General features: G+C 47.3%; 1 protein-coding gene across 1 annotated transcript; it reads left to right on the forward strand.

The window, feature by feature from the left end:
- The first annotated feature begins 4,623 nt into the window (after positions 1 to 4,623).
- TIMM44 (translocase of inner mitochondrial membrane 44) lies at positions 4,624 to 24,805 on the forward strand. The gene is made up of 13 exons (XM_035120682.3): positions 4,624 to 5,992; positions 6,992 to 7,096; positions 7,433 to 7,603; positions 10,685 to 10,765; positions 13,158 to 13,307; positions 15,232 to 15,371; positions 16,241 to 16,326; positions 16,913 to 17,005; positions 18,190 to 18,314; positions 19,295 to 19,345; positions 21,420 to 21,509; positions 22,349 to 22,459; positions 23,890 to 24,805. Exons 1-13 carry the CDS (start codon positions 5,963 to 5,965, stop codon positions 24,007 to 24,009), a joined length of 1,353 nt encoding a protein of 450 aa, XP_034976573.2. The 5' UTR covers positions 4,624 to 5,962; the 3' UTR covers positions 24,010 to 24,805.

Below are 24,805 nucleotides of genomic sequence, written 5' to 3' on the forward strand. Positions count from 1 at the left end.
CGGCGGAACAGCGTTCAACTTTCTTCAAATAATGATTCAAAATCTGGACACTTTGGCCACAGTGAGTAATGAGTCAAAAGTCTGAAATTTGGAATTAATCTGGCCATCGGGAGAGCCTTTAAACACGGAGGTCGGGCTCCCCCCCCCCCCCGTGGCAAAACTGAAAGCAAAAATCAGTCTCCGCAGTGAACTGTAACTTGAGACTTTGTATCCTTTATTTCTTGGACTTTCTGTAACTTTGTAAAAGAGAGCAGGGCTCTAAGACAACCCTGCAAAAACTTGATTCTAAAAACTCTTAGAAAATCGCTTCCCTGAGCCTGGGAGCGGGGCTCCGTTCACTTCAGCCTTTCATTGTGACGTCATAGAGAGAATTTACTTATGAACTTCTGTTCACCCTTTGACAGGCTTTGATCCTCTCTGTAAGAGGAAAAAAAGACTTTTTAAGTGGAATTTGCAACTTCCTACCCTCTAATATCTAAGAAACTTTATGTTACTTTGTAAGCCTTAAGAAAAACTGTTTAAAATGCATAGACCAGCTCATTGTGACTGAGCCTGCAGCTGGTATTTGCTGGGAAAGTGCAGATAACACTGACCTTGAAACACTAGCTTAACAATTGAAAGACTGTCTGCATATTTTCCTCTGATAAAAGGACATCTGGCTCTTTGACTGAAGGACAGTTTATTTTACTATCGAAAAAACTAATATGTCTGGGACAGAGACCTCTACTGGCAAAACAAAGAAAAAATCTTCCTTCTCATCGACGTTCGAGGAACAGGTTCTAACCGCCCTAGGAACATTACCAGCGTTGAGAGAGGGGCTAGAACGTAATATTCAAAAGTAGCAACACACCACAGATGAACTGAAGCAATTAAGGGAAGAACTGGGAGCTATCTCTAAAGATATTTCACAAGTGAAAATTCAAGTGACTGGAATGGAACAAAGAGTTACACAATAGGAGGAAGGGAAGGTCCTTGACCTGGAGAAGTAAGCCTATCAAACGCAGGTTGCCCTTTCCTTTGTGCAGATGAGACAGAGAGAGGGAAATCTCAGGATCAGGGCATTTCCTCTGATAGAAAAGGATGATCTGAAAGCTACGATAATTGAAGAATTTGTGAAAACCTGGGATTTATCGAAGGAAGAACTGGAATCGCAGATTATCAAAGCTTTTAGGTTTGGAGCAAGATCAAAGAAAGATAAAATTTTTGTGAGTGACTGTATGATATCTTTCCAAACCAAAGAAAGAATTTATTCAGAAACACGAAAAAGAACTACAAGGATCAGGACTTCCAACTCCAGGACTACTTAACGACCCAATAGAGCTAGACTCCGATTCAGACTTGGGAGAAGGTGCAACTGCTGCAAGATAAAATGTCACTGAGGATCCTGTCATGGAATTCAAATGGACTAAATTCACGACGGAAAAGGAACCAGGTTTATCACATCCTAGCAAAACAAATATTGGATATAATATGCCTACAAGAAACACATGTCACAAGAGCTCATCAAAGAATCTTACAAAATAAAAAATTGGGAGAAGAATTTATTTCTTCGGATGAAGTTAAGAAACGAGGTGTGGTAATTTATGTAAAAGAAAAATTAAATCCTAAATTAATATTTAAGGATGAAGAGGGAAGGTACGTTGCAGTTCAAATAACATCGCAAGGCGAAAAAATCTTAATCTTGGGAATTTATGCACCAAATGAAGGAAAATCGGACTTTTTCAAAAAAACTTTATGAAAAACTCTTGGATTATTTGGATTACAAACTATGCTTGTTGGGAGACTTAAATGGAGTGGTCTCTACATTAATGGACAGATCACAAAGACAGAAACTCACCAATGAAGGAAGACTGCCAAAGTCTTTCTTCGAATTAACCGATAATTTTGATCTGATTGACACCTGGAGGATGAAAAACCCATTGGAGAAAGACCAAACTTTCTTTTCAAATGCCAACTAATAGTGGAGTCGCCTCGACTATATATGGATTACAAGAGAGCTGGCACCGAGGATAAACAATGTGGAAATTTGTCCAAGAACTTGCTCCGACCACAACACGGTACTATTGGACTTAAAAATATCTCTACAGGGTACATTCAGATGGAGAATGAATGATGCTTTATTAAGAAATGAGAAAATAGTGGAGAAGGCCCAAAAAACATTAGAAGACTATTTCGAAACAAATTTGAGGACAACGGTGGAAAAAAAGACGATTTGGGATGCCAGCAAAGCTGTAATGAGAGGATTTTTGATTCAACAAAATGCAATTAGGAAAAAAGAATACAATGCAAAAAAGGAAAACATCTTAAATCAAATGAAAGAAAAGGAAAAGAAATTAAGATGTAATCCTAAGAATTTACAGATTCAGAAAGAGATTATTATGTCATTATTACTTCTGCGTGGAGAGAGAAAGAGAGGTAGTAATTCAGCAGAAACAATCTCTAAAAGTTAAGAGGGTTTCTAATTTTAAAAGCTCAGTATCATTTTCAGCTGTGATACAATATTCCCTCAAATACTCCTTCAAACCTCTTCAAAACCCACCTTTTCCACAAGACCTTTGGCTTAACCCCATAATCTTCATTATCAACTGCAACACATTTACACACAAAATAACAAAAAATTACCTTATACTCAGAAGACCAAGAATCTCTGCAAAATTTGACCTGTTTTATCAATGCAGATTTTTTTAAAAAAAAATATTTCAAGGGTCATTACAATGAGTTCTGTAGATACAAGAGGAGATGTTTTTAAGGAACATCCAAGCACCAAATGGGCAAATTAAAATCTGCTTATTTGTTTTGATTTGTAATATCAGCTAACATAGCTCCCCAAAACATATGTGGTCTCATTTTATACTTCACAGTCTGGATAAATCCCTCTTCCCCCTGTCTAAAATAGTTATAAATTGCTTGAGTATTCTTACTTGGCAACAATGAATTACTGTACAGGTATAGCACACCTGACAGTCAGTGACTTCTACAACTGACACTGCTAAAGGAGAGCAGAAAAGGAAACACATATTGTGCCATTCAGTTCTATGTATGTCTATTCAGAAATGAGTCCTGATGAGCTCAATGGGTTTTACTCCCAGGTGAAGTACGTGCGTACTGGAACCACAATGCCCATTTCCCCAATAATTAATTCATGCTGAAGGTTGAGAACAGGTCTTGCAATAATTCTAACTTCTTGTGTATGAGAAAGTTAGTTATAAACTATATTAAATTATAAAAATCTGAATAGGAACTACAACTTGTATCTGACGAAGTGTGCATGCACACGAAAGCTCATACCAAAATAAAAACTTAGTTGGTCTTTAAGGTGCTTGTTATGTTGTGAGTGTGATTTCAGCTCTTTGTGAAGTCAGCTCAGAATAGTGATTCAGCATACTAGCAAGGAACTGCTAGGAGTCAAGTATAACAAGAACAGTCTTCTTTATTGCAGTAGGAATCTTGACTGGCTGGAGGGAAAGGGTGAGCTCCTTTTATACTCTCAGGAGCAGGGGTTGGGGAAAGGATACATTTAGATTTTGGCGGGAACCTATCAGAGTGAGGATCCAAATTGTGCTAACAAGTTAACCAATAGCAACTGTCCCCGCACCCATTTGAATCGCCCAGGAGCGGGAAAGGTAGTTACAGGACTAGCAAAGAAACTCATGAACACAGATTAAACCAATACATAACACCGCTACTGAAGGTATTTTTTTATTTTGTTACAACAAAGTAATTCATTTTTAATTAACCGTGTTATGTTTCGAATTCATTTTCTGGGAAAACGCTGACACAGAATGATTGAGAAGTTGGGCTGTTTTAGTGATCATTCACACAGAGAGGGAAACTGATTGTTTATAAAGAGACTCCTTGCATGAGTAAGGACTACCCATTCAAACAGGAAGGCTGCAAGTTCAAACCCTAAACATTTAGCAATGAACAAGTGTTTTGTCTCCCTCACTCCAGGCAGAAACCTCTCTGAACTTTATATCCCAGTGGAATTTGTATGCATGTTTGGCAGGGAAAGTGACAGAAAGGGAGCCCTGCCGCTAACTTTCCGGGATCAGTACCTAGTGTGTGGAGGCTCAGCTCCAAAGGAAAGAAGGAATGTAACATGGAGGGAGGGAGAAAGTGTGTGTGTGTGTGTGTGTGTGTGTGTGTGTGTGTTGTGGTGGGCAAAGAAATAATACAGAAAACTTAAAAGGTGGGGAGGGCACTATTAGGGGCTGCAAACCATTGTAGCAAGCCAAAGTGATTGAAAATAAGGGCTAAAAAGTGTTTAACTAAGAAAAGAACCCACATTGCACCTTTACATGGGTTTTAAAGCAAGCATTCAATGCCAAGTACAGTATGTCCTTCAGCAGGTCACACACATTAAAATATATTCCCAAGTAATATTGCTAAAATATGTTATAATAGTTGTACCAATTTATTATAATTGAAGCCCTCTGAAGGATTCAATATAAACTATTGTACCTGAAATACCAATGGGATGTTAAGGTCAATGTGACCATTATTGATTTGTGTCATGTAAACTTTTATGGTTGGTTGGACAGTGTTCTCGAAGCTACGAACATGAGTTTGACCAAACTGCGGGAGGCAGTGGAAGACAGGAGTGCCTGGCGTGCTATGGTCCATGGGGTCACGAAGAGTCGGACACGACTAAACGACTAAACAACAACAACAACAACAAACTTTTGTTTGCTGAAAGAAGCAAGTGACAAATGGACACACTGACAACTTCCAAGCCCCAAGAACAGTGATGTTTTGCTCCTCATGCAGCTACCATGATCAGAAATGTCTAGGAGAAGAGGCTTTCAATGAATGTGGCAATCTCCTCAGCAGCAAACCATTTGCTACTGAAAGACATTTGATATGTTGCCTCTCACCTCCCAATCTCATATTAGGATGCTTTCCAATCTTTGGTCTCAGCAGACTGGAATCAATTTGTCTCAGTTCAGGCACAACAACAACAACAACAACAACAGAGCCATAGATGCTGCATTATATAATAATTTATTATTTATACCCCGCCCATCTGGCTGGGCTTCCCCTGCCACTCTGGGTGGCTTCCAACAAACATTAAAATACATTACCGTAAATATCACAGATTAAAAACTTCCCTAAACAAGGCTGCCTTTAGGTATTTTCTAAATGTCAGGTAGTTTTTTATCTCTCTGACCTCTAAATTAGTCATTTAAAACTCCGTTATATATACCTGGGCTGGAGAGTTTGTGTGGGTGCACCTGTAAGCCATAAAAGACATCTGTTTCTTCCATGACTCAAAATAAAATTTCAATATGTATTTTTCTTTTTCTTTTTAAAAAAATCCCACTTAGAAACCAAAAACCTTAAAAACTTCAGCAACCTCCATTCCGCCCCAAGAAGATTATGTTAGGACCCTCATGCCAACAATTTTATATAAAGAAGTGTTGGGGGGGGGAGGGGGAAATGCAGAAACTGAAGCCACAGCAAAGAGGAGTTTAAAAATAGAAATTTGCTGCTGCCAACATTTGTACTCAAGTCGTAGCTATTTGTGAATGATTTATTGAAATAAACTGTTGAATTGTGAATTGGTTTCATGTCACAGTAGACCCTGTAAGTGGAGCTGTGGCTCTGTACTGTATATACACGCGAGGTACCACTGTAGAATAAACAGATAGCTCCTGGGCATGTCCAAAGCGAACCTTCTGAAATGTCGTCACATCCTGTGAGGCGCCTCGTGAGCTTCGGCGATATATAAACGATCCTCAAGGCAGCCAATGAAGAGCATTTCGAGAAAGACCCGGATAACGAGGCTAAGCCGCCGTCGCCCGGAAAGGCCGTTGCCGCGGCAACCGAGACAACGAATGGGGAGCGAGCGCCTCTCTGCGCCTGCGGACTGGCTGCTCTCGGAGAGGCCCGGCGCTTCCCCTCCCTGACGTCATCGGAAGGCGCCGGCGGGAAGGTCGACCTGCTCCTTCCCTCCCTTCGAAAGATGGCGGCGTCCGCGCTGTGGGGTTGCCGGGTAAGGGGGAACGGGACGAGGGTGGTGGGGCGCGTTCGTGTGTGTCTTGTGGGGGGGCCTCCCCAATCTCCTTCCCCAAACCTCCCCGAGCCAGGGCCTGGTAACTTGACTCAAGCCCCATTTCGAAAGAAACCGTGCCCCTGAGCACGTGCAAAGGGCCCTACCGTTCCTGCTTCCGAGGAGAGAGAGGCTCGGGCACCGCGAGGAAGGATGCGCTGCAGCTGCTGCGCACGTGCAGCGAGGCTTCCCCCTCTCCCTCCTTGCTGCTTCGTCCCGCGTGCTCGTTTGACTCAAACCCCCATAGCCCCTGAGCACGTGCAGAGGGCCCTCCCATCCTTCCGTTGAGACGGTGCTGCTAAGGAATGAACAGACCCTCTTTCAGTTGAGAAGTTTGGGCCCCATGAGAAGGGGGGAGGAGAGACCTCTGAGTTCCCCTCTCTTTTGCTTTTCCTTGAGGATTTTGCTTCTGGCTCCCTGACAAGGGAGGGGAGCTGCCGAGCATGTGCAGAGTACCTCTCATTACTTTTGCTGCATACTTTCATATTAAAAAGTAATACTGGCCTGTATTGCAAAGAGCATTCCATCGAGCGTGTTCAGAGTGTCTTTTTAAAAATAATAAAAAAGCACACACACCCATCCAGTCTTAAAGATGAGAGCTCTCTCTCCCTCTATATTTTTAATGTATTTTTAATCTCTTGTTGGAAGCTGCCCAGAGTGGCTGGGAAAACCCAGCCAGATGGGCAGGGTATAAGTAAATAATAATAGTAATAATAATAATAAATATTGGAGGTGCAGACAAATGCAGCCCCAGCACCTCTTCCTTTAAAAAATTAACCACTGTGTCTCATGTGGCTGATTGTTTCTGTTAGGGAAAGGTGATGGTAATGAGGTTTGGAGGCTTGGGTTCTTTGCTGTCCATCCCACAACAAGCCTGTTTTGCAACAGAGGGAGGGGGGCTTTGCACCATTAAACAAGAGCACCTTATCTTTCTCCTCCTAGAAATGCCTTTTAAATGTATGGCTTGTATCCGGACGCAGCTCAGGCCCCTTGCACCATGCTTTCTTTGTGCATCGAACTGGCAGACCTGCGCTGGAGCTGTACCAGGTATGCTTTGCAAATCAAACCTTTTTGTGCATAATTGGAGTGGAGGCAGTTGCTGAGAGTTAGGCATTGCAGAGGAAGAACTGCCAGGCCGGGAGGGAGGGACCAATAAACTAATACTCTGACTGGCACCATCTCTCTAGGGTTTCAAACAATGGATCTTTCCTACCTGGATACTGGACCTTGGTCCTGTGCATGCAAGACAGGTGCTCTGCGATTGAGCAATGGCACTTCCCTTTAGAAAAAAAATAAGATTCCAGACCTCATGGTTCTGAATAAAAGGGTCGATTTGAAAAGGAAGTTGCTTCACACTGTTAACGCTGGAAACCTTCTCTTTAGGCTCGATGTTCCTCCTCTGGAGGCCGAAAAGGTTTTATCTCCGGCTTTGTGGAGAATATTAAACAGGAGCTGGCCAAAAACAAGGAGATGAAGGAAAGTATTAAAAGGTTCAGAGATGAAGCGAAGAAGTTGGAAGAGTCGGAGGCCCTGCAGGAAGCGAGGCGGAAATATGTGAGTCTGTTTCCTTTGTGCAGTTGAGGATTCCTTTCTCTGGTGCATTTCGATTCCTCTTCCTGGGAGTTGCAGACCAGAGCAAAAGAGAAGGACTGGAACTGAGGAGCAGGATGGGGAAACTGCCCCCTCCGAAGTTGCTGGGCCCCCAGTACCCAGCAATGATGTGGGTCGTGGCCCAGTGACACTGGGGGGGGGGCAGGTTCCCTGCCCTTGCTTTAAGAGCCAACATTCCCCCCTGATTGTAATAGATAGGAGCAGATGTCTCTGTTTGGAAGAGGGGTTTTCATATGAGAGAGGGGCTTGCCTCTTAAGGCTGGGATGGGGCAGCCTGTGGCTCTCTAGACATTGCTGTTGGACTTCATCTCCCAGCAGTCTCAACATGGCCAGTGGCCAGGGAAGATGATGGGAGTTGTGTAGTCCAAGGACACGTGGGCTACGTCAATAATATGTAGCAGCTCAAATGGTCACAGTGCTCTACATGATTTTTCTTGGGAGTCCAGACACTTCACATTAGCTGTTTTTATAATCCTTCAGCGTGTTAATTCCTGTATTGTGTTCGGCTCACCTAAAGTCCTGCTTACGTCCACAGGGAGCCAGCGATTTCCTTGTTTGCAACACAGGTTTCTAGTGGCTCAGCTCCACAGGCGCTTCTGATTGATTGGAGAGAACGCCATTGTTTCGAAGTTATGTCTTCTACTGCACTGAGTCACAGGGGCTTGTTATCAGAGTTGAGGCTTTAGGGAGGCTTTTAATGTTTAATAGATTATTTTATTTCATTTTTCTGTTGGAAGCTGCCCAGAGTGGCTGGGGAAACCCAGTCAGATGGGCGGGGTATAAATAAATTATTATTATTACTATTATTATTATTAGGTCTCTTTTTTTCAAATAAATTTATTCAATTTTCCAATTTAGCAAATTAAAATAAAAAAAGAACAATCTTTTATACATAGCATCTTACATTTCCCTCTTACATCTTGCTCTGCCGAGCTAGGACTTCCCCCCCTCCCTTCATGCGGGTTTCTTGTTAACTCCATTTTTTTTGCAGTTCCTTTTTGCCCTTTTAGTCAATTCGTAGGATTTATTTCAGTCCTGCAAGTGTTTTTAAAGATCTACAGTTTTTCTCCATATAGTCCACATATTTACTCCAGTCCTTTTGAAACTTCGTCTCACCTTGGTCACGGATCTTACAAGTCAATCTAGCAAGTTCAGCATAGTCCATCATTTTCGTCTGCCACTCATCAATTGTTGGTAATTCCTGTAATTTCCATTTTTGGGCTAACAATGTCCTAGCCGCGGTTGTCGCATACATAAACAATACTTGATCTTCTTTTCTAATCTCTCCTCCTATTCCTAACAAAAATGCTTCCGGTTTTTTTGGAAAAGTATATTTAAACATCTTTTTCAGTTCATTATATAACATCTCCCAAAATCTTTTTACCTTATCGCATGTCCACCACATATGATAAAATTCACCGTCTCTCTCTTTACATTTCCAGCATGCTTTATCACTCATTCTATACATTTTAGCTAGTTTAACTGGCGTTAAGTACCATCTATAAATCATCTTATATATATTTTCTTTCAAGGCAGTACATGCTGTAAATCTTAAAGTTTGATTCCATAATTTCAACCACGCGTCATATTCAATATTATGCCCAAAGTCCTTTGCCCATTTAATCATCACCTCTTTTGTCAGCTCATCTTTTATATACCACTCTAACAACAGGTCATACATTTTTGACAGAAGCTTTGTTTTGCCTTCTAGCACTTCTATTTGAAATTTGGACCTTTTATCCTCAAATCCTATTTTCCTATCTTCTCTAAGAACATCATTTATTTGATGGTATTGTATCCATCCTGTTAGTACCCCTTTAATTTCTTCATAGGGTTTCAGTCTCCAGCCTTTTTCAGTTTTTGTCAAAATTTCCTCGTACGTGGCCCGCCTCCTCTCCATATTTACTTTCTTAACTGTTAATACCTCTGCTGGTGATATCCACCTTGGTGTTTTAGACTCCAACAGCATTTTATTTCTTTCCCACACCTCGTACAGAGATCTATTATTATTAGGTCTCAGGCGTGTAAATTGGCCTGTACTATTGCATCCAGCACCCAGGTGGCGCTGTGGTTAAACCACTGAGCCTAGGGCTTGCTGATCAGAAGGTCGGCGGTTCGAATCCCTGTGACGGGGTGAGCTCCCGTTGCTTGGTCCCAGCTCCTGCCAACCTAGCAGTTCGAAAGCACGTCAAAATGCAAGTAGATAAATAGGAACCGCTACAGCAGGAAGGTAAACAGCGTTTCCATGTGCTGCTCTGGTTTGCCAGAAACGGCTTTGTCATGCTGGCCACATGACCTGGAAGCTATACGCCGGCTCCCTTGGCCAATAATGCGAGATGAGCGCGCAACCCCAGAGTCGGTCACGGCTGGACCTAATGGTCAGGGGTCCCTTTACCTTTAATAATCAGTATATCCCCCCCCCCCCAATGTTCATTCTGGTAACTGAGACCACCAGTTGATGTTGGCTAAAATCTCAGGAAGGATGTTTTCATGGGATGCGGAAATTAGAGAAAAATATGGGCTAAGAAGTCAAGCCACTTCTTCCCCTGGTCCAATTCCACACACCATTTCTGCTTCTGTCTGAAGGAAGGAATGACCTGGGGGGGAGGGGCGCAACTAATGGTCAGGGGTCCCTTTACCTTTACCTTTATTGCATCCAGCAAATTCCAGCCTTCGTTTATGAAAGGGAAGACTTCCAACTCCTCATGGTTATGTTTGCTTAGAAATAAATAAACTGCATCTGGCCTTTCTGCCACATTGGGGCTCAGGATAGCTAACGGCAAAACAATGCCAATACAATGAAATGACTAAAAGACAATGATTTAAAGAAAACAAAATGCAAATTAAATAACATCAACATAAAAAGGAGACAGGGAAGACATCCATCCTGATTGGTTGTTACAAGAACATACACACAATGCAATCCCCCGTAGCAGCCACCGGATGCTTTGGTAAAATAATAATACTAGACAATAATAAGAGGGAGAGTTTGATTTGCTTCTGTTGTCTCCCCTTCCGTTGCAGAAAACAATAGAGTCTGAGACAGTCAAGACCTCTGAAGTCCTTAAAAAGAAATTTGGAGAAATCACAGACACTGTCAAAGACGTAAGTATGTATTCGTATATGTCCATATGATGGATCACTATTTAGGGTTATGTCTGGTGTTACTTATATTTCAGAGCAGACCCGCTGAAATGAATGTCCAAACAGAGGTCCATACATTTCCACGGGTCTGCTTTTCAACGAGACTTAGTTGGCTACAGCTCTTCAGCCCCTGGTTTTGTTTTACACTTCTGACTCTTCCCTGTCCTAGAGATTGAGAAGGGGAAGGATCAAAGGGGGACAATGAGGAAGGTTGGAATGAGAAAAGGCAGGCAGCATCTGCAAGAAATCGTTGGGGGTGTGAAGTGACCCTGGTGAGGGTGCCCGCCAGCCAGCTGTGCCCTTTCCCTTCCTCTCCATTTCCTTCCTTCCCACTCGCCTGCCCCTCCCACAGCTGGTCAGATTTCTGTGCTGCTTACATTCTCAGTTTCCATTGAAACATTTTAGAATAGATCCACATGGACCTTTTCTGGTAGTTCGGCAAGCCTCAGGTTTTAAGTAATCATTTATTGCATTGATAATCTCACCTTTCCTCTGAGAAGCTCAAGGTAGCATTCATAGTTCCTGTCCTCAGCCCACATTTTATCCTCACAACAGCCCTCTGAGGTAGGTTAGGCTAAGAGAGACAGTAACTGGCCCAGGCTCACCCCGCGCGTTTCATGATGGAGTGGGGGATTTGAATCCGGGTCTGCAACACTATCCTGGCAATGCTATTGAGTTTACCACGAACCATAGCAATTGTTTCGATGAATTTCTTGTTTGATTTATATGCTGTCGTGTTTGGTATTGCAGCGGTTTCATTTTTGTTGTTGTTCATTTGACGGTCTTGTGGTTAATGTAAGCCGCTTTGAGCCCAGCATTGGTTGTTAGGGGGAAAGCAGAATGCAAATATTAAATCGACTCGCTGCTCAAGCACTGTGCTGGATCCCTGTTGTGCTTGGATGGTAGGGCTTTGGCTAGCTGAGAATGAGCACAAGCAAGTGATTCTCATATGCTGCTCAGAGTATGTTTTGTGTAGAGCTGGGTGGTATTGCAAGCAGTTGCCTGAAACTGGTGTGACGGTCAAACCGCAATCCTGGTTTCAGACTGAGCTAGTGATATGTTGCAGCTCCCTGGCTGCTTGCAACCACAGCGTATCTCACTCTAATCTGCTTCCTGCCAGCGCTGTGCTGGCAGCGGCCGGGAATCCATGATGTATTGCCGGCTCAAATTGCCTTGGTCAGCTGAGAGGCGGGCGGCAGTGTTAGAAACTGATATATCATAGAATCGTAGAGTTGGAAGAGACCACAAGGGCCATCCAGTCCAACCCGCTGCCGAGCTAGGAGCTAGGATATATGAAAGCTAGGAGCCAAATGGCACCTCAAAACCTAGGTTACGGGCGCAACAACAGAATGTCTAGGTGCACTTTTTTATAACAGGAATACAAAGCTGAAAATGAATGAACTGCAGTTAAAATATTATGTTCATTTTTCACACGGTTTAGTCCATCCCCTGCCCACCCCCCACCCCCAATATTCTTGAGAGGGTCTCTTCTCCAGTAAGTCTTCAGAGAGTAGCTGGAAGTGGGGAGGCAGAAAAAGGTCCTCCTTTCCTTCCACTCTGCAGTTTTAATCTGAAATCTTAGGCGTGGTACCATACCGAGGGCTCAGAAACTGCTTGCGCTAATGGAATTCCCTGTCGCAAAGTGCTCCTAAAATTCCAGACATTGTGATATATCAGTACATTGTGATATTTAGCTGCTGATATTCCATGGTGCTGAAAACCAAATGCTGCCTGGCCTAGTTTTGTGATGTGGGTTTGGGGACGCTGTACTTCAGCAGCCAAGCTGCCTGCATTTCTCAAACGTTGGGACTATGATTAATGCTTAAGTTGCAAAAAGATGTACAGTTATACCTCGGTTTAAGTACGCTTCGGTTTGAGTATTTTCAGTTGTAAGTACTCCGCAGACCCGTCTGGAACGGATTGATCCACTTTCCATTACTTTCAATGGGAAAGTTCGCTTCAGGTTAAGTACGCTTCAGGTTAAGTACAGACTTCCGGAACCAATTGTGTACTTAAACCAAGGTACCACTGTATCTTCTGAGTGCTGCTATAATACTCAGGTCCAACTGTTTCCCTCGTGGCAGTTCTTTTCATTTCATCCAGGGGGGCGGAATTTGTTCGCTTTTGTCGCTCGATTGTCACTGGCACATCTATGAATAACCTGTACTTCTGGAATTACTTACCTGTCTTGCGTACCAGTGGCGTACTGGTATGCAGAAGATGGAAAATTATATATGTATTTGAGAGCTCAGCATTAGTATGGTGGAGGCTGTTCTTTGATGGGGCTCATGCCCCATGGCATGACCCTCTTCAGGCATGCCTCGTTTAAGGGCTTCTTCCCCTTTGGCTGCAGAGCCTCGACGAAGTCAGTAAGAGCGATATTGGCCGGAAGATAAAGGAAGGTGTGGAAGAAGCCACCAAAACTGCGAAGCAGTCTGCAGAATCGGTCACCAGAGGAGGAGAGAAGCTGGGACGGACGGCAGCATTCAAGGCCATTTCCCAGGTATGTTGTGCTCTGCTTGTTCCATAAAGGAACATTTCCAGCCTCACCTGGTGTAACAGATACCCTCGCTTAGTGCATGGGTAATGTGGCCGCCAATTAGGTGTGCTGTCAGATAAACCGCTCCCTGCATTCACACAGCAGGCCGTTTTTTAGGCAGGTCCCACTTTGGAAAGGGTGTTCCACAGAGAGGGCACCACCACCGAGAAGGCCCTCTGCCTGGTTCCCTCTAACCTCACCTCTTGTGAACCTTAGTGTCTGGCCTAGATGATGGGGGTGGAGACACTTCTTCAGGTACAGGGCCTGGGCCGTTTAGGGCTTTAGAGGTCAGCACCAACACTGTAAATTGGGCTCTGAAACGTACTGGGAGCCAACAAAGATCCTTTAGGACCGGTGTTATATGGTCCCGGCGTCCCCCTCAAGTCACCAGTCTAGCTGCCGCATTCTGGATTAGTTGTAGAGCAGAGTTAATTGTCCCCCTTGTTACAGAGAGGCTTGGCTGTCCTACACCAGAGACAGTGCCTTCAGTTTCCCCCTGTGGAACACTCTCTTACGCAGAGGCATATTTGCTTTTTACTGTTGGGCATCCCTGGAACATGTCTCAAATGTCCCCCGAGGCTGCCATTCATTTTAATGATTCCCCTGCTTTGCTTTCAGCGTTTTTTCTACCTTTTTGTTTTTATTTTCCTGCACCCTGCCCTGATGTTTTATGTGAGGCATGCAGCTCAGTATGATGAGCAGAGGCAGATCGGCAGCTAGATCAGAGGCACTGGATTAAAAAAAGAAAGAAATGCAGATCTTACTTACCAGTAACATTGTTTGTAGGGTTGCAAGAAGTTTTGGAAGGAGGATTTTATAAATTATTGTGAAAAGGATTAAGATTAGCTGGTGTAAGTGTAGATTTATAATAATAAGCATAGTAAAAAGGTAAAGGTACCCCTGACCATTAGGTCCAGTCGCGGACGACTCTGGAGTTGCGGCACTCATCTCGCTTTATTGGCCTAGGGAGCCGGCATACAGCTTCTGGGTCATGTGGTCAGCATGACTAAGCCGCCTCTGGCGAACCAGAGCAGTGCATGGAAACGCCGTTTACCTTCCCGCCAGAGTGGCACCTATATGTCTACTTGCACTTTGACGTGCTTTTGAACTGCTAGGTTGGCAGGAGCTGGGACCGAGCAACGGGAGCTCACCCCGTCACGGGGATTCAAACTACTGACCTTCTGATTGGCAAGCCCTAGGCTCAGTGGTTTAGACCAGGGGTCAGCAAAGTTTTTCAGCCGTGGGCCAGTCCACTGTCCCTCAGATCTTGGGGGGGGGGGGCGGACTATATTTTGGAAAAGAATATGAACGAATTCCTATGCCCCACAAATAATCCAGAGATGCATTTTAATTAAAGGGACACATTCTACTCATGTAAAAACATGCTGATTCTCGGACCGTCCACAGGCTGGATTTAGAAGGCGATTCGGCCACATCTGGCCCCCGAGCCTTGGTTTGGGGACCCCTGGTTTAGACCACAGCGCCTCCCGCCCCCTCAATAAGCATAGTAATAAAATGCAAAATTAGAAATTTAGAAAACCATTAGAAGGGGTTGAAGGAAGTCTTAGGCTGTGATAGCCAAAGATTTGTTATGTGGTTTTGGAGTTGTTATGTTGGAGTATTTGTGCAAAAATCAATAAAAATAATTTTTAAAAAGAAGAAAAGAAATGCAGATCTACCTAATTTTTTTAAAAAGCCAGCCAAAGCAGAAAAGGGCTTTTTTCGGGCCACACAGTGAAACAGCAGGGTGGTTGTGGTGGGGGGGGGGGACGGGGGATGCACAAATGCACCCTACAGGGTTGGGTTTGTCAGCTCAGGTCTTCTCTGTCCAGTTAAGAGTCTGTGGGACTCCTGCCCTCTCCGCTGTAACCGCCTCTTGCTCTTCCAGGGCGTGGAGACGGTCAAGAAAGAGATTGACGAGAGTGTCCTGAGCCAGACGGGGCCTTACAAGCGGCCGGAGAGGCTCCGGAAGCGGACAGAGTTTGCTGGCGAGAGGCTGAAGGAAGAGAGGATATTTGAAGCCAACGAGTGGGTGATGGCTGGGGTGGAGTGGGGGGGGGTTTGCAGGGGTGTCTGGGTTCTGCCAGTTGCTTCCCTGGAGGCGGAAGCCCGGCGGCAGCGTGCAGTAGAGGATGGGGGTCGATGGAGCCCAGGTGGAGGCTGGGGGCAAGCTCTGGTCCCTAGGATTGCTCTGACAGGGTCTTTGCTAGGAGCCCCTCCGTTACTGCTGCTGCTGCTGGTCGTGGTAGGCAAGGTTGAAACAGATGGATGGGGGCTGTGACTTGTTGAAAAGCAGCCCCTCTCAGGGTGGGGAGAAGCTCGAGTGCTTTGCGTAGAGAAAGCCCCAGGTCCAGTCTCTGGCACTTCATTTATTTAATCTGTACACCGCCTCTATACCCACAGGTCTCAGGGCTCAGGTTCACAGCATAAAATCACAATATAGAAACACAAAATACATATTATGAACCTACACAGATCCTGCAGTCGTCATAAGGGGCCCTTCTCCATGTGCCTCCTCCTTGAGAGGTCCGGAGGGCAGCAGCACGAAAACAGGGCCTTTTATGTAGTGGCTCCCTGTGTGTGGAATTCCCTTCCCAAGGAGGCTCACCACGCGCCTTATACAATTTTAGGCACCAGGCAAAAGCATTCATCGGCTGATTGACATCCGATGTGCCTTTTAAAGTGTGTTGGGGGCAAGGGAGGGATTATTGGGTTGCTCTCAGGTTTGTTTGCTTTTTGCTATGCACGTTGTGCTTTTCCATGGTGCTTTTATGCTATGAGCCGCCCTGAGACCTGCAGCTGTAGGGCGGCATGGAAATTTAAAAATAATAAAAAATAATGATCATGAGCAGGCCGGCAGCCTCCTTCTCCCTCATTGGCTCTTCCTTTTCTCCCAGGGAGGCGATGGGCGTGGTTCTCCACAAGGACTCCAAATGGTACCAGCAGTGGAAGGAGTTCAAGGACAACAACGTGGTGTTCAACCGTAAGTGGCATCTATAGGGAGAGCTCCTCCCAGCGTCTTCCCCCGGCCTGGTCCTGCAAACGCAGGCAGAGTTGGGCAGAGCCCAGCGCCACGCGTAAGGGAGGCGAGCGTCTCCGGCCCCATCATCCAGCCCAGACACTGAGGTCCAGCTCCGAGGGCCTTCTGGCGGTTCCCTCCCTGCGAGAAGTGAGGTTACAGGGAACCAGGCAGAGGGCCTTCTTGGTAGTGGCGCCCGCCCTGTGGTTCGCCCTCCCATCAGATGTCAAGGAAATAAACAACTATCTTCCTTTTAGAAAACATCTGAAGGCAGCCCTGTTTAGGGAAGTTTTTAATGTTTGATGTTTTATCATGTTTTTAATATCCTGTTGGGAGCCGCATGCGGGGAGACCCAGCCAGATGGGCAGGGTAATAATAATAATAATAATAATAATAATAATAATAATAATAATAATTTTATTGGCCCAAACGGCCTGGGGGACCAAATTAGGCCTTGTTGGGTCTCTTCACCTGGAGGAATGCCCCCATGCAGAGTGGATGTTTTTTTATGGGGCTGAGGCCGCTGCTGATTCTGTTCCCCTCCCCGCAGGGTTCTTTGAAATGAAAATGAAATATGACGAGAGCGACAATGCCATCATCCGGGCCTCACGCGTTGTGACGGACAAGATGACAGACTTCATCGGTGAGTCTCTCTCCTTGCCTTCCCCCACTCTCAAGTGCCGCTGGCTGGCCCTATAGGGAAGCGGGTAGCACTGTGGTCTAAACCAGTGAGCTTCTTGGGCTTGGCGACCAGAAGGTTGGCGGTTCGAATCCCCGCGGCGGGGTGAGCTCCTGTTGCTCCATCCCAGCTCCTACCAACCAGCAGTTCGAAAGCAAGTAGATAAATAGGTACCGGTGCGGTGGGAAGCTAAACTGCGTGTTTCTGTGCGCTCTGCTTTCCGTCATGGTGTCCCCTTGCGCCAGAAGTGGTTTAGTCCTGCTGGCCACATGACCCAGAAAGCTGTCTGTGGACAAATGCCGGCTCCCTCAGCCTGAATGCGAGATGAGAACCGCAACCCCCTAGACCGCCTTGGACTGGACTTAACCGTCCAGGAGTCCTTTACCTTTTACCTTTGCCCTCAGGTATCCGTGCGGTTCACAAGGTAAAATGGCTCTCCACCCCTCTCTCTGCACACAACTCCCTCTTTGACTAGAGTTGAAGCTCTGGGGCTGACTGGAGACTGGAGGATGGGTGGAAAGGTGGCTGCGGCTGTTGCGCTACCCCACGTGTCAGCTGCTAGATGACGGGGAGGCTGAGCAGTGTAAACAGCCCCACTGCGCCTCCAGTCCCTTTGGAGCTTCCTCCACCCTCACTGACACCCTCTCTGGACTCCAGGAGGGTCTCCTCATGAGCCACGAGGACTCTCTAGCTCTCTCCCGCCATTTCCTGGTTCAAACCTATCTATCTGTTTTCCAGTGGTGCACATAGACGTAGTCGGCTGCTCATAGGTGGGGTGGGGGGGATGCCTGTTCCACGTTGTGGTTTAGCGGTTGAAGTGTTGTCTTGGCACCTGTAGGAAGAAGCCCATTTGGGTCTCTCTTTCTCTGGCTTCTTCCAGATGCCGCACACAGCGTTTCTCCCCTCCACCCCCATCCCCATGGTCTTAAGGACAAGCAGCTTGGTTTTTCACGGCATAGGGAAGCAAAGCTGAGAGTTTTGGGTCCCTTGCCGATCCCTTTGGCCCCAGGAACCAAGCCGTTGATTAAAGTCGAGGATGTCAGATCCTCCGGAAGCCTGGCTCTTTTTCTCATACCCCCCCCGCCGCCGCCGCGACTCTGAATCCCCTCCTTGTTCCAACCCTGTGTTGCCTCTGTTTGTATCGGCAGGCGGGCTGTTCTCCAAGACTGAAATGTCGGGGGTCCTGACCGAGATCCTCCGCGTCGACCCAAACTTCGACAAGGACCGGTTCCTCAAGCAGTGCGAGGACGACATCATCCCCAACATCCTAGAGGCAGGTCCGGGGCCGGGGGGAGGGGAAGGCGGCAGGGGTGCAGGGGTTTCTTGTGGGCCCAGGTAGCGATAGTTCGGTGGCTCGCGTAAAGGTGGCAATGTGGGCAGTGGCCTTGGCATCACAGCAGAGGGAGAGTCAACTGATGGCTTTCAGGAAGGTGTCAAAGTCCAGAGAAAGGAGAGATGAGGCAGGATCTTCCTCTATTCATTTTAATTTATTTATTGAATTTATATGTCACCCTATACCCGGAGGTCTCGGGGCAGTTCAAAGGAACAAAATCATCTCTGTCTGGAGTCAGGGCCCGGGAGCCAGAGGCTGGCTGGCTTCTCCCTGTCTCTCCGGCATCTGTGCTCTCCTGCAGTTACACAAGCACAGTAAAACAACAAAAGAAAAAAACCCACAAAAACCCACCTTAAACTGAAAGTGCTGCCCTTGCCCAGTGGAAATGATACGTACGAGAGGGAAAGGGTCCCTTGTGAGGAATTAGAGGACAAGAGGGCATTGCAGGGGGTTGTACTTTTCACGTGTTTTCAATATTCTGTTATGGGACGCGGGTGGCGCTGTGGGTTAAACCACTGTGCCGTTTGGGCTTGCCAATCGGAAGGTCGGCGGTTCAAATCCCCGCGACAGGGTGAGCTCCCATTGCTCTGTCCCAGCTCCTGGATGCATGCAAATGAGGTGCCACGGAGCATTGTGGGGCAGTGCTGTCTGTGCTCGCTGTGACTTGAAGGAGTGTGGGCGGAAGGTAGCCCAGGTCCAGGTTTCCCCCGACAGAGGCAGATCTGCCACCGCTGCTGGGAAGGGAGCGGGGCGAGGCGGAGCCAGTGTCTCAGTGTGCCTCTTTGATGTGCCCCCTGCCCGGCGGGCGCCCTGGCGCACCGCACTAGTCAGCCCAATAGGAAGGACGGCCCTGCTTCTGCTTGTCCCTCTGTGATGGCAGCTCCTTGTGTGTGATGCTCTGTTGCCTCTCCTTTCTTTAGGCCATGATAACCGGAGACCTGGATATCCTCAAGGACTGGTGTTACGAGGCGGTGAGTGTTTGCCCCAGGGAGATGGCCTGGTTGTCCTGGCGGGGTTCATGGGGTGTGTGTGGTGGTGGCCATCTTTCCATCCTGACATTCAGGAGTGTCCCAAAAGACATTGCAAGGACATGAAAGCTCACACCTTGCTCGCTGGCTTCCCAAAGGCTCCTGGCTGGCCTCTACAAGAAGGGTAGGTTGCTGGATTACATCCAGGGATGCTCTTTTTAACTTCATGCACACGGGCAGTGGCGTAGCGTGGTGGCAGGCCCCAGGGGCAGTTGCCCCAGGTTCACAGTTGTTAGGGGTGCAAAAATTCAACACCTGGCCCTGCCTCCATACAGCTGGGCTCCGTTGAAAACGGCTTCTCCATGAGAACGAGGGACGTCTCCTGGCAACAGAACAGCTCTTCTTTCCTTACCTCTGCCATGGAATTCTACTCAATATTGATCCAGAGCAGAACTCCGATGTATAGCTAGCAGAGTAAAACTTTAACACGTCGTGCAGGATTCCCAAAAAATAGACCAGAGGCAATTGTATTTCACCCAGCAAGGCTTTACTGCTACTGAAGGCAAATGAGCATAATGGTCACAAATCCAATACATTCAGGATTGGCCCTGTCTATAAGAAATCACTAAGCTGTTAAAGAATTGTAGGCTGTTTGTAAATGCCAACTACACCAGTTGGACTTAAGCAGAGTAAGCACAGGCACAGCGGAAACTCCTTGGTCGCAGTTGAAGGCAAGTAGCTTGACACAGGAACTCACTGCCACTAGTACTGAGTAACTATATACAGGTTTATTTACAAGAAAACAACAAACAGTACATAGATCAGTAATTCTCTCTACCTCTAACAAACTCCAGCATAAACTCTCCACACAGTCAGAAGGGAAAGAGAGAGAGAGAGAGAGAGAGAGAGAGAAAGAGAAAGAGAAAGAGAAAGAGAAAGAGAAAGAGAAAGAGAAAGAGAAAGATAGTCAGCATGACCTTGACAGAAGAGATAACAGAACCAGTTTAAACCATCTGTACTCAGCTTCTCTGAAGGAATAACCCAAACATCAGGAACCCTCTGCTTGTTTCTTTCACACAGAGAAGCTTCCAGAACCCTCTTGAATTAAGTAGAATAGGAAAGATCTCTACACATCAGATCAATACTTCCGGTACTAAGAAATGCAAACTGACAACTTCAGCAGTTGCGATCTGTGTGGCGCGGATGCCGTTAGGCCATTAAATGTGCATGCGTACTACATCCCTTTTCTTCCTCCTGTGCAGTCCCGGGCACTGGCAACCCAGGCTATGCCACTGCACACAGGTCCCGCTGTCTTCCTGCTCAGTATGCGAAAATTCATATATCCGCACATAAGGAATTATCCTCAAACTTCACTATAAACATTGCAGAGTCAATTTGCTTTCTTCCAGGCTTTTGCTTGCTTGTTTCTGCTTTGCTGGTTAGTGGCACCCATTTTGGGGGCAGAAACAATGGAAGGAGGGAGCGAGATCAGACGAGACCGGGCAAATTAGTTTCCCCCTTTTGTTGGTTGGCTGCAGCCATTTCAGGAAGAAACCATTGAGAAAAGGGGGCAGATCTGAAAAAAAACAGCTGCCTCCTCCTGGCTCTAGCGGCTGCTGGGCTGATGCTGCTTGTTCCACAATGTTGAAAAACTGATATCGCCCAGTGATGGGCGATTGGGGGGGGGCGGGAGAGACCCAAGTGCGCTGCCTTGAGCTCCTTGAAGCAGGGCCGGCCCTACGTATAGGCTGGGTGGCGCAGGGCACCATGGCGCCGGCCTGCCAGGAGGGCGCCGCGAGCTGCGCCCACCCGCTGGCTGGCCGGTCCGCCGCGCAGCTGCGCACTGCGCCCACCCGCCCACCGAGCTGGGAAACGGGGCGGGAGGGCGCCGGAGAGATCGCGCTGTGTCCGCCCGCCGCGCAGTGCCCACCCGCCAACCGCGCTGGGAAACGGGGTGGGAGGGCGCCGGAGAGATCCGGCGCACCATGGCGCGAGGGGCGCTTAAGACGGCCCTGCCTTGAAGGAAAGGGTCATATATAAATTTAATAAATAACACTATGGAAATAACTTCTTTCAGACTTACAGCCAGCTGGCACACCCGATTCAGCAAGCGAAAGCGATGGGGCTTCAGTTCCACTCCAGGATTTTGGACGTTGACAATGTAGACGTGAGTGCCTGCCCCCCTTTCTTGGCCTGGACTGGGACACCTGTCAGCCAAAGGGCTCTTCTTTCGCTCCCTCCTGTCCAGCGGCAGAGCCTTAATAGCAGAGCCTGGAGACGAGGAGACTTGGGAGAGCGGTGGGAAGGCAGGGACCTTCATTCCTCGCAACTGCCTTATTAGTCCATTAGGATGCTGGTGGCGCTGTGGTCTAAACCACTGAGCCTCTTGGGCTTGCCGATCTGAAGGTCGGCGGTTCGAATCCCCGCGATGGAGTGAGCTCTTGTTGTTCTGTCCCAGCTACTGCCAACCTAGCAGTTCGAAAGCACGCCAGTGCAAGTAGATAAATAGGCAGCACTGTGGTGGGAAGGTAAACGGTGTTTCCATGCGTTCTGGTTTCCGTCACAGTGTCCCGTTGGGCCAGAAGCGGTTTAGTCCTGCTGGCCGCATGACCCGCAAAGCCGTCTGTGGACAAACGTCAGCTCCCTTGGCCTCAAAGCAAGATGAGTGCTGCAACCCCCTAGTCGCCTTGGACTGGACTTCACCGTCCAGGGGTCCTTTACCTTTTACCTATTAGGCCAAGACCTACTGGGAACAGTTCCCTGCGCTGTCTTGCCTTCTTTGAATAGAGAGCTAACTTCACTGACGCCACGGTTTTTTTCTTAATCGCTGAACTACGCTTGGCTCTGGCTCCCAACAGCAGTCCGGCAAAACCCTCTCTTCCATGCAGGAATCTTTTGCCCAACGTGGGGCTCGAACCCACAACCCTGAGATTAAGAGCCTCACACTCTTCCAACTGAGCTACCCAGCACCGTTATGGACTAGTGACTTGAAGTTTTTCTCTGCAGCTCGCCATGGGCAAGATGATGGAGCAGGGACCCGTGTTGATCATCACTTTCCAAGCTCAGATAGTCATGGTGATCAAAAACCAGAAGGGGGAAGTCGTGGAAGGAGACCCAGTGAGTAAAATTTGCCCAACATGCCTTGTGCACTCAAGCCTCGTTAGCTGTCTTTATTTAACCTTCTGTTGAATCCAACCTGCTGATCTAGGCTAGACAGACCTCTCTTGACAGACGGGGTCTCAAAGCAACTATGACTACCGTACTTTTCCGTGTATAAAACTATGGTTTTTTCCTTTAAAAATCATGCCAATAAGTGGGGGGTCGTCTTTATACATGGATAGTGCACAGGGTGGACGTTTGATTGGTTGCTGCGTCAGTGGGTGGTGTTGATCGGTTGACGCTCCGGCAGTTGGGCGGGCGATTGGCAGCTTCTGTCGGCGATGGGACAGACGGGAGGTGGATTTTCTGACACGCGCGGGTGAGCGATTTTTGGCAAACCCCCCTACAAAAAGCTCAAGAACTCTGGGCAATCTTCCACAAAAAAGCTCAACAACTCTGGGCAATCTCCCCCCATTTTCTTAAATCTGAGTGCCCCCAAATTAGTGGGTGTCTTATACATGGGGGTGTCTTATAGACGGAAAAGTATGGAACAGTCATACCTCAGTTATGTACGCTTCGGTTTGAGTGCTTTCAGTTTAAGTACTCCGCGGACCCGTCTGGAACGGATTAATGCACTTTCCATTACTTTCAATGGGAAAGTTCGCTTCAGGTTAAGTACAGACTTCAGGAACCAATTGTGTACTTAAACCGAGGTACCATTCTATTATCAAATAGCAGGGTGGTGCCCATTAGGGTTATAACCTCTTTACAACTTCATGTTCCTGCAGTTTAGATGAACTTTTGCCTAAAAACAAAGGAATGAACCATCATTTCCAAATATTATTTTTTTGGGGGGTGGGGGGGTGGAAGGTCACCCCGAAATCAATGAACCAATTTTTGTATATGTAACTATATCATGTATTATGCAGCGTGCATAGCATGCGTACAGGCAAAGCAGAGCTTCAGGTTTTCTAATACTTGTACAGCGTTTTGCACATTGTACATTGCTTCTTACTGCTTAGAATAAACAGAGGTGGTGGCTTGTCCTTTGTTTCTGCTGCATTGCGTTGCTGCATGCAACGCAATGTTCCTGCCTCGCTTGGATTGCGCTCTCTGCGCGCACCGATTACTCCTTGGGAATCCAGCGTACGGATGGCTCCTGCTTCCGGCGATTCTCCTAATACAGGTTTAGGAAGTCTCAGGCAGCTGCAAAAGTTCTAAACAGTTCTGTAAAGTTTTTTTTATAAAATATTTATGAGTTATATGCATGGCGATTCCAGCTTTTCATTCTGGGCTGACTTTTTTCACAACTGAGAAGAATTAGTCCCTTCCCCAGTGTTTATGATACCGGAAATTGGGTGGGGGGGTGGAGAGTCAAAATGTTATCACCCTAGTGCCCATACTGTGGTGTGAACTGGCCGTAACTCTGAACGTCCCCCCCATTGCAGGATAAAGTTCTACGGATGCTCTACGTTTGGGCCCTCTGCAGAGACCCGGACGAGCTCAACCCTTATGCTGCCTGGAGACTGCTGGACATTTCTGCATCAAGCACCGAGCAGATTTTATGAGCTCAGCGTCTCCTCTGCCTGCCTCTGCCAGAACATCCTGCCAGACCACGGGAGCAGCGCGTTTTTCCTCGCACGGAGGCCGGACAGGAGGGCAACTTGGGTGTGGCGCTGCTTTGCCGAGGACGCAGGGGTGCTGGCTCCAAGGCCGACAGCAGGGAACGACTTGCGGGCCCCCCCTGCCAGCTGTCGGTCATTGGGTGTTACCTTGACACTGGAACAGTGTGCCAAACTCTCGGGAGTTTCTTGGCCTCGCTGCGGGGGAGGACAAGCGAGGAAAGACCCCCGCTTTGGATTGCGGAACTAAGGAGTCCGAGGTGCACTTTGCCAAAGTAGCCCAGCTCGGCGTACCCATTCCTCCTGTGCTTCAGGCGATAGCCTTGCCCTGCACGGTGCCCACCTGCCAGCAGAACCAAAGAGATGCTCGTTTGCTGAGCAACCGTTTTTTGCAGGTGGATGTTGAAGGCCTGAACTATGGTTGCGGAGCGGAGAAGGGAAATGGCTCTATGGGGCAGGGGAAGGTCTTTCAGCTTGGGTTGCTGCTCCGGGGAATGGAGGGTCCTGTTCCTCCCCCCTCCCCCATGGTTGTCCTTCCGCTGCAAGCTTGGCACACAGAGCGGTTGGGAGGGGAGCTGCGGCTGTGAGGGGTTGGGACGGCCCTCAGCCCCAAGACACACACACACACATACACACTCTCCACCCTGCCTGCCCCAAACACTCAGATTCGGCCTGATCTGGGCAAGTGCTATCATGGCAGTAGATTCTTCTACCACCTCTGTAAATTAAATACGTATAGCCA

The sequence above is a fragment of the Zootoca vivipara genome, chromosome 6, assembly GCF_965207765.1.
Source record: "Zootoca vivipara chromosome 6, rZooViv2.hap1.1, whole genome shotgun sequence".
NCBI lineage: Eukaryota > Metazoa > Chordata > Lepidosauria > Squamata > Lacertidae > Zootoca > Zootoca vivipara.

What these genes read in the sequence shown, in the direction of transcription:
- TIMM44 (XM_035120682.3), top strand. Translation starts at nt 5,963, where the DNA reads ATGGCGGCGTCCGCGCTGTGGGGTTGCCGG. An exon ending in AGGAAGCGAGGCGGAAATAT is followed by an intron (nt 7,604 to 10,684) that starts GTGAGTCTGTTT and finishes CTTCCGTTGCAG; the next exon opens with AAAACAATAGAGTCTGAGAC. An exon ending in AGGATATTTGAAGCCAACGA is followed by an intron (nt 15,372 to 16,240) that starts GTGGGTGATGGC and finishes CTTTTCTCCCAG; the next exon opens with GGAGGCGATGGGCGTGGTTC.